At 38.4% G+C, this 11,992-nt stretch overlaps 3 protein-coding genes across 3 annotated transcripts; all 3 read right to left on the reverse strand.

The window, feature by feature from the left end:
• Positions 1 to 85: 85 nt before the first annotated feature.
• Positions 86 to 7,283, reverse strand: BATDEDRAFT_36274 (uncharacterized protein; the record flags this gene model as incomplete). The annotated part of the gene is made up of 15 exons (XM_006682804.1): positions 86 to 2,819; positions 2,917 to 3,242; positions 3,331 to 3,465; positions 3,533 to 3,913; positions 4,015 to 4,167; positions 4,245 to 4,372; positions 4,445 to 4,751; positions 4,823 to 4,906; positions 4,998 to 5,093; positions 5,195 to 5,263; positions 5,341 to 5,445; positions 5,528 to 5,627; positions 5,709 to 6,408; positions 6,496 to 7,164; positions 7,262 to 7,283. 15 exons carry the CDS (start codon positions 7,281 to 7,283, stop codon positions 86 to 88), a joined length of 6,009 nt encoding a protein of 2,002 aa, XP_006682867.1.
• Positions 7,284 to 7,639: 356 nt separating this feature from the next.
• On the reverse strand, positions 7,640 to 10,156 carry BATDEDRAFT_18102 (proteasome regulatory particle lid subunit RPN5). Its single transcript, XM_006682711.1, has 10 exons — positions 10,088 to 10,156; positions 9,679 to 9,738; positions 9,314 to 9,442; positions 9,102 to 9,209; positions 8,919 to 9,023; positions 8,573 to 8,857; positions 8,380 to 8,492; positions 8,126 to 8,282; positions 7,988 to 8,065; positions 7,640 to 7,903 (listed from the first exon to the last, which is right to left on the reverse strand). The coding sequence occupies exons 1-10, from the start codon at positions 10,148 to 10,150 to the stop codon at positions 7,685 to 7,687; spliced, it is 1,317 nt and encodes a 438-aa protein (XP_006682774.1). The 5' UTR covers positions 10,151 to 10,156; the 3' UTR covers positions 7,640 to 7,684.
• Positions 10,157 to 10,529: 373 nt separating this feature from the next.
• On the reverse strand, positions 10,530 to 11,652 carry BATDEDRAFT_28492 (uncharacterized protein; the record flags this gene model as incomplete). Its single annotated transcript, XM_006682768.1, has 2 exons — positions 10,530 to 11,078; positions 11,164 to 11,652. The coding sequence occupies 2 exons, from the start codon at positions 11,650 to 11,652 to the stop codon at positions 10,530 to 10,532; spliced, it is 1,038 nt and encodes a 345-aa protein (XP_006682831.1).
• Between the last annotated feature and the right edge of the window lie 340 nt (positions 11,653 to 11,992).

Consider the following 11,992-nt stretch of genomic DNA (forward strand, 5'->3'; position numbering starts at 1 on the left):
AATACATATCTACAACCCCTTTATCTTTAAAATGTTTAACCCAGACCATGCATTTCAAAACGATTAAACCGTGTATACTATAAGCTCAGTTGTGTTTTTTGATTGCTTTTGTGATCCCTGTGGTGGTCGTATCAGTAGATTTACGCTTGGTTGGAATACGACTACCTTTTGTAACAGCTGGTTTTAAGCTACCGCTATGGATTTTGACATCCATGATACCCGCCTGATGATTAGGGTTTACATCTATATCCATAGCGTCAAACGTAGTGTGTTGTGGCATGTCCACATGAGCTACAGGTGTGGGTTGGGTGGATGCAGCAGTAACAGTAGATGATGTCATGACAACTTCTACAACAGATTCTTCATCAGAAAAATTCGTCAGTTCCATCAGTGCAGTATTATCTGATACGCGGCTACCCACGTCGGGTAATGTCCATCCTTGCTTATGTAGTTGGATATACGCAGGCTCCATAGGGTGGAGTACTTTTGCACCAAATGAAGTCAGTGATATGGGTGTGTTGTTAAGTGGTGCAATGGTATTGGGATTTGCCCAGCACATTGATGGTGCTGGAGGTTGTTGTTGCAGCACAACATCTCCAGGATCTTCCAACCATTTCCAAGGTAGAAAATAATGCTGGTCAACTTTTAAAAACGAAGCGGGTTTGGTAGAATGTTTTGAATCTGACGTCACTATAGGCGCACGAGCCAAATGAGGTGTATTGCTAGCTGATGGGGTGGGTGAAGTTATACTTGCCGACATGCCGGTACTCTGGGTCGATACAGAAGCGGATACCTGTGACGGTTTCCAAATAGGTGTAGAGGATGCGGATGACGAAGTAGCAGTACCAAGTTCGTGTAACGATTCATTGAATCCAGACGATCGAAAAATTAAATTAGACACGAGACGATTACGGTCAACAAATGGGAGAATGCGATTGACTCGATCTCCAGCCGGAGATGGCAGTGAAAACTCTTGTCGGTTTTTAACCAGCCATGCAAATAAGCCTTTGCTCAAATCTTTGGGTATTTCCTCCATAAACCACGATACCACGTCCAATGTGATTTGAAACAAATGGGACGTGCCGATTGTATTGGTAACAAGCTTGGATACAAGAAGCTTCATAAGCGACTGGGCTAGCAATACAATTTGGAATCGTATCGGGTTTTCCATAATCACTGGTGCAAGTGTTTTGACTAGTGTAAGCCGAGCAATCAAAATTTCCTGAATCTGAGCAAGCATGACTTGATCTTGAAGCTGTGATGGCGGCAAATCTGTTGAAGATACAGCAGTAGAGAGCTGATGCGCTTTCCCAAATGATATCTCGTTGTCTACCATAAGATCAAACACTTTGATATTTTCCTGAAACCAAAGCAAGTCTCGGAGAATAAAAGCCGCCAGTACAGATATGTCGGCAAGATAGGCGTCTTCGGTTTGCTTGGCTGCTGTTTTTCCAGATGATTTGGCTTTGCGAACTTCCTTGAGTCGATGACACATGTATACACCAAGCTTGGATGTAAATTCTCCAAAACATTTAATGCTAGCAGTATTTACCACCAAGTGCTGCTGAGAGTCAGCATCAAGAGCAATATTCGTGCCAGCAAGATTGAATTCTTTAAGAGGTGTGGTAGATAAAAGTGAATGAACAGACTCCATCAACTGTTGTGATCTCACTACAAGACGCTTTAAAAACTCCCATCTCATTTTTGGCAGCAAATGTGACAGACTAGTGGAATTCCTACCCAATACTTCCTTAAAACACACGTCAACAAGCCGATCCCAACATTTGGAGTATGCCTCTGCCATGTTTTGTCGTGATGCTGCTATACTGTCTACTGAAACCGATTGTGAAAACGATGAAACTGCCGTCACACCACTGGCATGAATGCTTTGATGAAGATGCAAAAGCTCCAATGTCAAGGTGAGTAGATATTGACATCGGTCTCGATTGCAAGCATTAGAGTGACGACAAATGCGTTCAAAACAGGTTTCAAAAGCATTGATATTGAACGGAGCTTCGACTGTATTTTCAGTATACCCATCAAAAGTGTGTGTATCCCAAAGAGCCTTGAATACTACATGAGTTGATTGAAGCACCATATCCAAAGCAAGTGTATCTTGCGAAAATAGATTTTTGGCATCAGTAAACAGGCGTGCAAGGTCAAATGATATCCATGACTGATCAGTTATGCATGCATGTTTAAACCAGCCAGGTCGTTCCAAAACATACGTCAAAAGCACTTGTATGCCACTCAACAGCTGTTCGTTGGATGCGATATCTACCGCAGCAGAAGTAGACGTCAATCTTGATCGTATAAATGCAAGCGACTGTAGAATGTGTAAAATCCGTGACAGATATGCGGGCGTGTGCATGTCTACAACGCGAAGCCGTTCAAGATACTGATACTGCTGTAGTGTTAGAATCAGCTGAGGAGTCAAAGAAACTGATTCAGTGGATATACAGATTACAGACAGTAAATACACCATATTGGATATCAAGTTTGTAAAATAAACCGATTTTAGCAGATCGATGTTGGCTTTTGCTCTTGAAATGATGGGATCGACCACCTCGTCTAAAAATCTTTGTAATGGGCAGCAGCGAGAAGTAATTAGCTGAACAATCATGGATATGGACCAAGTAGAAGCCATATTGTCAATTCCACCAAGAAGCTCTGTTCCCGGAGTCATGACTGTGAATGGTTTGGAAGTCACATATGTATCGCGATAATGATCAATGATTGATGCCTGTAAACTTGGATTACGATCAGCAACCTCTCTAAGAACTTCAACTGTAAGTGTTACCCTTCGTCTAAAATCGTCTCTAAAAACAATCAAATCATAGTAGAGCATGCACAACCCTATTAGTAAACATCAAACCATGTAAGGTGCTCAAATCGTAATAAAAACTCTCAACATACTTTTGCATTATGCTCGACTGTCTGCTCAATAGTATCAACGAATATTTGAAAAGTCGAGCAAGCGCTTCTCGCATATCTTGAAATCTCCATATGAGGCTGGATGCAGCATTGGTAATGGATTGTCGATCGTCTTTGGCATCACGTAAATCGCGAAATTCTAAAGGAATTTCCTTGCTTGTGCCTCGCTTTAGCGGTAATGCACGATCACTTTCTAATTTCTTTCTTTCTTCAAAATCCATCTCGCAAAGCTTGTGTGTTAAAAGTGAAAAAAGGTGTCTAAGAATGTGTGGATCTAGCCCTGTCCCCCGTTTCCGAAGCGTTTGGTGCTAAAATATTTTAAATGGAGTCAAAAATACAATTAATCTGACAAGCCTGATTGATAGAAATAGGCTCAAAATCAAAAAGATTAGATACTTTTTCAAAAAGATGATCAAAAATCAGCTGTGAACAGCCCATGGCATGAAAAACAAGCTGATGTCTTTCCAAGGCAAAGACAATACTGCGGTAGATGTTCCGCTCAGTAGTTTTGTTGATAAGCCACATGAGAATCTACCAGTAGTAAGCAATATAGGTAAGCATCAGACTTTAAATTATTCAATCAGCCAAATCAACTTACTTCAAGTAAACTAGGATAATCGCGAAGAGTTTCCAAAATCCAAATCACAGTAGCCAGTTGACGATCATTTAAAGTAGAATTTCCAGGAGTTGAGACTGTTTTCCAGTTATTAATGCCAATCTCTTGAGCCTTGACAATAAACTGTACAACGCATTTTTTGAGCCATATGGAAAGGCGGATCCTCCATATGGGTACAAGACTGATCAAGTTTTGTTTTAATTTCATGTTTGGCCATGCAAGCGCACGGTCTTTTGGCATATCTTGGACAAGTCGATCACGTAGTGTATCTACTTTATCTCCTGATATATATATTCGAGGAAGAACCGCAATGATTTGCTTTTTAATGTTTTCAAAATGCAAAACATCTTGCTTGCGTGATTCCTAATGTAGAGATTTCAAAAGGTAGCAATCATAAAATTGACATGAATTTAGTCGGCCTGTTTGGACACAAAAGGGTGGGCTTAATAGCAAACCAAACCTACCGTATCGGTTCGAACAATGAGTTCCAAAACGCTTTGTATACAAAAATCATTGTCGGAATCATTTGCCAGATTCACATCATTTTTATGATATAGTTGACAATTCTGGACAAGTTCGGCTATTCGAAGTGGATAGCCTTGTAAAAAACATTTAAACTAAATGATAGATTTTGGTGAGTTGATCACCTTTTGCTGATGAAAGCATGGTTTTTTCCCAAATAATACAAGTATACCTTTTCTGACGTATTGCTGGATGAATCCAAATCGCCTCGAGAAACCAACCGTTGGGCATATTGCCGTATTGAAAATACTCGCAACTGTTCCAATTGTGAAAATAGCAAAAAAAGTCGATGTTGCTCATCTAACAATCCCATTTGCACATTAGTCGAGTTTTTCAAAACTGCATGCTAATTCGAATACATACTCGACTTACCCTGACCAGATGGCAAAGTGGCAATAAGCTTATCCAGCAATTTGTAAAAAAGCTTTGCGAAATTCATGGATAAAAGACTGTGGTGGTTCTTTTTAGTAAGATTATCGTTTAACATGTTTTTGTACCATTCAGAAACAAGTCGAGCCGCAATAAATGCTCGACTGTCTTGAGATGGACGAGAATCAGCAAGTGCCCAGTTGAATATATGTCGTAGATGGATTGAAATATCGGTGAATCCATCAAAAAAAGCATCCCAGGTTTGATATATTTGAGAGTAATTGGTCCAATAACCAAGTGTTCTAAACAGCTAATTATAAACATCTCGACAAGTTAAACTACAATTCCAACCATCAGTTTTTAAAATGAATCATTACATACCACATTAAGGGATTCAGATGCACACAAAGTCAAAGGTGCAGAAGAAATCAGCCAATTGTTTCGAGACTCAACCTCCATTCGTGTCTAAACAAAAAACGAATCCATAAGTCCAAAATAGATTGAATTGGCATGCTAAAAGCATTCGTATCAAACTTGAATACATGATATAAAATACCTGATGCTCGTCAGCAAAAACAACGGTTAAAAATTCTTCAAAATTGACCCACAGTTTTGTGCTAACAAACGTGTCAGGAGCACACCTATATCCTCTCTGTCATCACACCGTAAAATACCATTCAAAAAAAAGTGTTGGCATGTAATAGCAGATTGAAAACAAGTACCAAGCAGATCAATTCTTTCAAATAAACAAACCTGAAGCAGTATAACTAGCTGGTTGTATTGTTCCTTTGCAAAGTCTGAAGTGGAGATGTGCAGTTTGAGCTACCAACAACAATCCACCAAAATAAATGTTAGATGCTTGTACTATTACAACTCTATTTTTTGACACATGAACCTACTTTTTTCAACTTTTTCAAGCATATAGAAACTAGCAATCGCATTAATGCGCGAGAGCGGCCAATTTCCAACACAAACATTGATATTAAAGTAACAGCAAACATGGTCTATTAAATAGGTAATTGTAGGTGGTTAGAAAGATTGACACGTATTGCATAAACAAGATGCTATATGACTAAAGGGCCGTACCTGACTGAAATTACACATTTTAAATATTTCCAGCGATTTTTTTAAAAAACTTCCTTGATCCAGCAATCCTTCTTCGTATTGCTTGGCACAAAGCCGCATTCTACATTAAAATAAACCATAGGTTAGCAAGGTAGACACTGTAGGAAGACTGAGTTTACAACACACGGATGACAAGACATACAAATAATCCCATCGCGATATAAAATGGTGTCGTTGTTTGGGAGAGATATGTTTACTAGCAGCAGCTTCTGCCGCAGCAGCAATAGCTTCTTTACTTTGTGTTCTTTTTTGATTGCGAACTTGAGAGATTTGCGGCGTATTGACAGCAGAAAGAGAGACTTCGTTGATTTGTTTTTGGATATACGCAATGACGATGGAAGTCCATGAAAACGAAGCATCAAGATGACTATCGACTCTGGATAAGCGAGATGAACTAGCAAGATCGGTTACTCCGATCATTTTGATGGCCCAGGTAGCACGAACAAGAGAGACCTGTTTTTGCTGCAGACTTTCGAGTAACTTGTCAAGTTTTAATCCAAAAGGAACAGATTTACTTAGTTCTGAAAAAGGTATATTTCCAAACAAGTCATCTATCCAGTTGTCGTATGTTTTGGAAGATGTGCCCGTTCGCCTTGAGATGGTAAACTGGGATTCTTTTGGAAAGGTAACTTGAGATTGGGCAGCGAGGACAGTGGATGCAAACTTGACCATGTCTTGAAACACATTTTTTCTGGATAGGTGATCATAGATATGGATGGATTCAAATACGGACAGAGTTTCATTTTGGACAGGAGATTTATCAGTATATCCTGCCTTGACGGTAGTTTCGTCCAGTTTATCTTCAGGCTGGCCGTGTCGTTGCAAGTATACATCTACATAATCTGACATGATCAATCAAATGGATTGAGAACAAGTTAGTTGAGATGAATGAATCAAGCAATACAAGGATGATGCATGATAAAACACACCGGAACCACCCGATCGCGACAAAAGTCTATCAGAAGGAAGCCTATATTCATACTTGTGCAACGGTTTTAAGCCATGCACTGAGGAATCCGATACAAACAGAGGCGGAGTGATATTTTGTTTTTGGAATCGTTTTAGATGTTGCTGCGAAGGTTCCTGATGTTGTTGTTGAAACAGATTTTGATGTTGTTGCTGTTGTAAAAATTGCTGCTGTTGTATATGTTGAAGCAATTGAGGTTGTAAAATCTGAGGTTGAAGTTTTGGATTAAGCTGTGGAGCATGAGCAGCTTGCATGGACACGGACGAACCAGACTGAGAGAGTTGAATGTGTTGCTGCACGCCAGACTGAAGCATTGGTTGAAATTGAGGCATTTGACGTAATCGTTGTGCAGAGCCAGTCATAGGATATGGATTACGTTGAGAAGCAGTTGATATTGCAGTAACATCTGAATCATCCAGCATTGCAGATTGCATTTGCTGTCGTGAATCCGGTCTATCCCGAAATTGAGAAAGTCCCAACAATGGATTAGGATATGCAAGCGATGAAGCCAGTTGACTGTTGTTTATAAAAGTACTTTCACTTATATTATTTGCAGTGTTATTCAAAGACTGATGCTGTTGGATTCGTCCAAGAGAATGCTCAGATGTGTTGGTGTTGGAACGATGCGGACCTAAAACATAGAAAACAGTTGGATTATTCATACAATAAGTTCTGACTTGACTAGTCCGACTTGAACGTCTTATTTGATTCAGTAGATCATTCAATACCTTGTCTTTGACTGCCCGTCATTATCCTGACAATCCAGAATCAACTTGTACTCCAAGTATGTCAAGTTTTAGAAACCAAAGACTAACAAGTGTAGAATGAACTAGAAACACTTGAATAGAAAGTTGAATGTAACGAATTCTTTATACTTGAAATACAATGTCTGACTTGGAATGTAATGAATGCTTTAAACTTGAATGCAGTTGTAAAATGGTTTGACAGCTGCTGAATGGGTTCAGCAGTTGTGAAACCAAAGTGTTCTCGACACGTTCAATCAGTTTGTAAAGAATTGCAAACTGTCCGTCAATAAGAATTGTTATAAACTTGTTTTAAATCAAAACTATAAAAACTATAAAATATCTCGAGTCTTGTTCATCGTGTTCACAAAAATACTATTTATTTTGTGAGCTTGCATTCTTGCTGTCTTAAATCGTCTTGGTAATTGAATGCACCATCTCTTCTTTGGTAATCAAATGTCCTGTCTTGACAACAAGTTCAAGCAGCGAATTGATGTCTTGAGACCACTCATTGAGAATCGTATTGGGATCTTTGCGTGTTACAAACGATACAATCCCTGCTGGGCGATCAATCTTGGCATAAATGGTCTTGTCAACAACCAGGTTGGATAAAAACTCTTCAGTTTCCTATTTATATGAATAAACCCGTCTTAATGGTTGGTAGGGTTCTCATCTACACTTTTATCTTCAAAAAATACTGCATCATCTTACTGCAATCGAAAGATCAAGAAGCTGGGTCAGACGCTTGAGTGTAACACGATCATAGTACTTTGCAACAACCCGAATATTCTAAATTTATCGTGTTAATTGAAACAGTCTAGAAATACAAATGTAGACATCTGCACCTACATGTTCAATAACACGCTTGTGAAGAGTCTTGTAACGCTTCTGACCATCTTCTGTTGCAGGGTCAAAAACACTAATGGCTTTGAGCGCTGCACCATAAATCTCTTCAATCTTTGGCCAGCGTATCAATTCGCTAGTAATAAAACACTTGAGGAAATCCCTGTATCAACAGCAAAATATTTCAAAATCAGCAACCTTGTCATGTTGATGCTTGAATACATCAGTCTATGCTGTAAATCTCAACCAATCTCACTTACTTGAAAAAGGAAAGCTTTCCAAGATTATGGTCCTCATTGATACGATGTATAAGATCAGATTGTTCATTGTCATATGGAGACAGTGCAATGTAAAGCACGACATGCTTGAGCATCTACCATACACAATAGACAAGCCTTGTAAATATTATCTCTAGTTTCAATAAAAATAAATGTGCTTGAAACTAAAAAATACCTCTTGCCATTTAGCGTCATTGGCAAGAATAGATGGTGTATCATACAATGAGCGATAGTGTTTGCAGGTATGCAAATGCTTCTCAGCATGCACTGCATGTTGAACCATCAATTCGTAAAACCGAATTTTAAGATCGTGGTTGGCTTCATCATCAAAAAACTTGGGGCTAATTTTACGACTCATGACGTGAGCGCGAGTATAGTCCTTCTTTGCGATGCAAAGACGCATTTGCTCAAGAATAAAATCAGTCTTTTCTCTCTTGTCCATAGAACCATAGGTTTCAACCTGTTGTACATGAATAAACATGAGTCACTTTGTACTGTATAAAAAACATCATCAAACCTACCTGTAACTCCTGCATCAACTCGGCAGCTTCTGCTATTTTATTCTCCGTCTCTTTTATTTTTGCAAGCTTACGGGTGAGTCGAGCACGCTCCACCTCCACAAAAATCTAGCACGTATTACAAATGAGTAAAATGTAGTCTTTAAATTTAAACAGGCCAATAGTCATTATAGGTTGGTAACTCACTTTTCCGTCAGTAACAGCCCGAAGCGTATCAATAAGCTCTAGTTTGACTTTCATGTCAGAAATCTCATCAACGTACTTCATGGCCTGCTGTACCATGTTGGTAATTGCCTAGTAGTGATCATTATCAACGTGTGGAATGACATGGCAGTAAAAATGAAATGTGTTGAGCAAACTGCAAAGGTATCAACAATACTAGCGGTTTGAACCCATACCTGTTTGAGAAGAGCACGTTTTTTGGAAAGAACAATAATGTTTTCATTCAAATGCTTCCAGTCCTTTGCAGCATAAGCCATACCAATAATATGAAGCAAAACACGCGAGTTGGACGACAGATCTGCAGACTAAGATGTTTGGTAATAAAGCACTGATTAGCACAACTCAAAGTATTGATAAACAAGCCGACATATTTAAATGAACGCCTAGACTCTTTACAGATAGAATGAAACATTCAATAGTAATGGTTGAAACATGACATGGTGCATCTTCAAGATTTGAATCCGATACGATCCATGAAACCCCCTTGCATTTCAGATAAAACAAGACAGCTTTTTAACAAATAATCAAGCAAACAACTAACCGTACGAGTTTGTTTTTCCAAAACCATCAGTTGCTCAATAGCGTCCGAGAGTTTTCCAGCCTGTTAAATTAAACCAAACACGAATCAGAAATAAAGTGTTTAGAAAGTAGTTCAAGCACAGTATGTGTTGTAACAAGTAGTTCAAGAGCAAGTGTCAGGCTATTGTTGAATCAAGGACAGTTGTAGATTCCCACTAGACCAGGGGTGATAATGTGATGTGGATTGAAAGTAAAAAACATCAAACTCAAGTGAATACACAGCAGGAAACAGCATCAGATCCATGTGCACAATAGTAGAATAGTTGGTCAAAGTCTAGATGAGCTGAACATACACATTGAATAGCAATGGCTGACCTATTTCATAGATTAAAATCCAACAAGGTTTATATGAACGAATATAAAGTAAATACCTTGAGCAGTACATCAGCCTCTGGAAGCTGTATATCAACAATAGACGACCAGTCTTTTTCCATCTTGATAGGTTCAGCCATGGTTGTGTTTGTAATGAAAAGATGAAATGTCAAAATCTGATTTTAAAAACTATTCCGATTACAACTGCAAAATCAAAAGATTTGAATTCTTGACTTGCAAAACTTGGATTTTCTACAAGTCAAGAATTATGCAAATCTTATACTTTTAAAAGTCAATTCTTTATAAATTAATTCAAATGTTGACTTGAACAAACAAGCTTATCTAAATGCTCTCAAAGACATTGCAATGTCTTTGTAACCATCTTAAAAACTACTAATCATTGCATTTTTATCTACTATTTTTACTCGTATTTATTTATAAAATTACAATGAGAACGAATAGCTATTATTTTCAATATAAAAAGTGTAAGGTATGTTCAGATTAACACGAAATAGAAGTCTTGGTAAAACTATTGCATACCAATGAAGATCCATTGTCGCATCGTCGCTCAAGCGTCACATTTTTAAAGAGTGAGCTTGACAGTGTGGTTGGGATTTCTCTTGGCGCACATGTTTTGGACACAACGCTCTTGAAGGTCTCGTCAAAAAGTGAGCCTGATTTGGTTGGTACAAAATCCGCTTGTCTCGATCTCACTAAATGCACAACCATGAGCAATGTGGCAGACTCGCAAAATATCTCTATTCCAAGTGTTGCAATCGCAAACTGATCTGCAAGTGCTGCTAAATTCCGCATGTATTCTCGAGAATCTTGGATAAGAAAAGCTTCCATCGTGTATGCAAGTATGCCAAGTATGTCCATAAAAAGAGTGATTATAAGTAGAAAAATTAAACTATTGCATTGGTATCGAAGTGCTTCGACTTTTGGGTCGGATTTGTAGTATAAAATCAGACGTTGCGTAATCAAAATAGCCAATAAAAAACTGAAAATCGACAGTGACAGAGCTTGAATGGACAATCCAGCATAATGCCACTACATGCATAATCAATCATTTAATTTAGTTTTACACTACACATGGTTTGGTTCAATTACTTTTGATTTCAAATATTGAACGTACCTGATCCACCCATATGATATCTGAAGATAGCAAATAGGCTGGCCAGCATAAAACAAAGTGAACAATAGCAAGACCCACTCTTGCATAAAACTTCCATCTATATGTCCAAAACCCGCTCCTGGATGATTCCGTATCAAATAATGCATCAAATTTAATACGAATCTCAAGTTGCAGCATCGATGCCCCACCCAGCATAGACGCCGTTAGAAATGGAACTCCACAGTCAAGCTGATGGTCAATTTGAATGTTGAAATCATAAATGGCAATAAACTCGAGCAGTTGGAGAATAAGACAACCCAAGTTCAATGCTACAATGATGGCGTTGAGCTCTCTTGTAGCTGAAGCATTTTGAATTAATTTAACAACTACAATCGTTAGCATAACGAGGTTGATGAATGCAACTACTGCTGCTAGAGCAGTAACTGCTGCAAATCCACGATACTGCAGGTACTTTAATGATATATTGGGCAAGGTCGTAATGTATTCCATGTACGATTTAGCAAAGATTGTAACTAACGATGCAGTAATAGTTGTAAAAGTTTGTCTTGCTTCAATTCAAGTGCTTTGAATAAATGATCAACCGTAATCGCGTAAAATACAAGATTTGTGTTGATCCTGCAATGACCGCTGTTTGCTTGGAAATAAACAATAGTTGAATATCCGCTGTGCTTTTCTACTACAAATTGACTGCTTGTTCAATTGACAATCTCAATTCAAATACAACGTTCATCATATGATGTTCACACGACCAAACAGGTTTTAAATCATCTTTTCTGAACTTGCCTCTCCTTTGTATACCTTGATTCGTGTGCTTGCGCTTTTACTTGAA

The sequence above is a fragment of the Batrachochytrium dendrobatidis genome (assembly GCF_000203795.2).
Source record: "Batrachochytrium dendrobatidis JAM81 unplaced genomic scaffold BATDEscaffold_18, whole genome shotgun sequence".
Taxonomy (NCBI): domain Eukaryota; kingdom Fungi; phylum Chytridiomycota; class Chytridiomycetes; order Rhizophydiales; genus Batrachochytrium; species Batrachochytrium dendrobatidis.

What these genes read in the sequence shown, in the direction of transcription:
- BATDEDRAFT_18102 (XM_006682711.1), bottom strand. Translation starts at nt 10,150, where the DNA reads ATGGAAAAAGACTGGTCGTCTATTGTTGATATACAGCTTCCAGAGGCT. An exon ending in AGGCTGATGTACTGCTCAAG is followed by an intron (nt 9,739 to 10,087) that starts GTATTTACTTTA and finishes TTAATTTAACAG; the next exon opens with GCTGGAAAACTCTCGGACGC. An exon ending in ATGACGCTAAATGGCAAGAG is followed by an intron (nt 8,493 to 8,572) that starts GTATTTTTTAGT and finishes TGTGTATGGTAG; the next exon opens with ATGCTCAAGCATGTCGTGCT.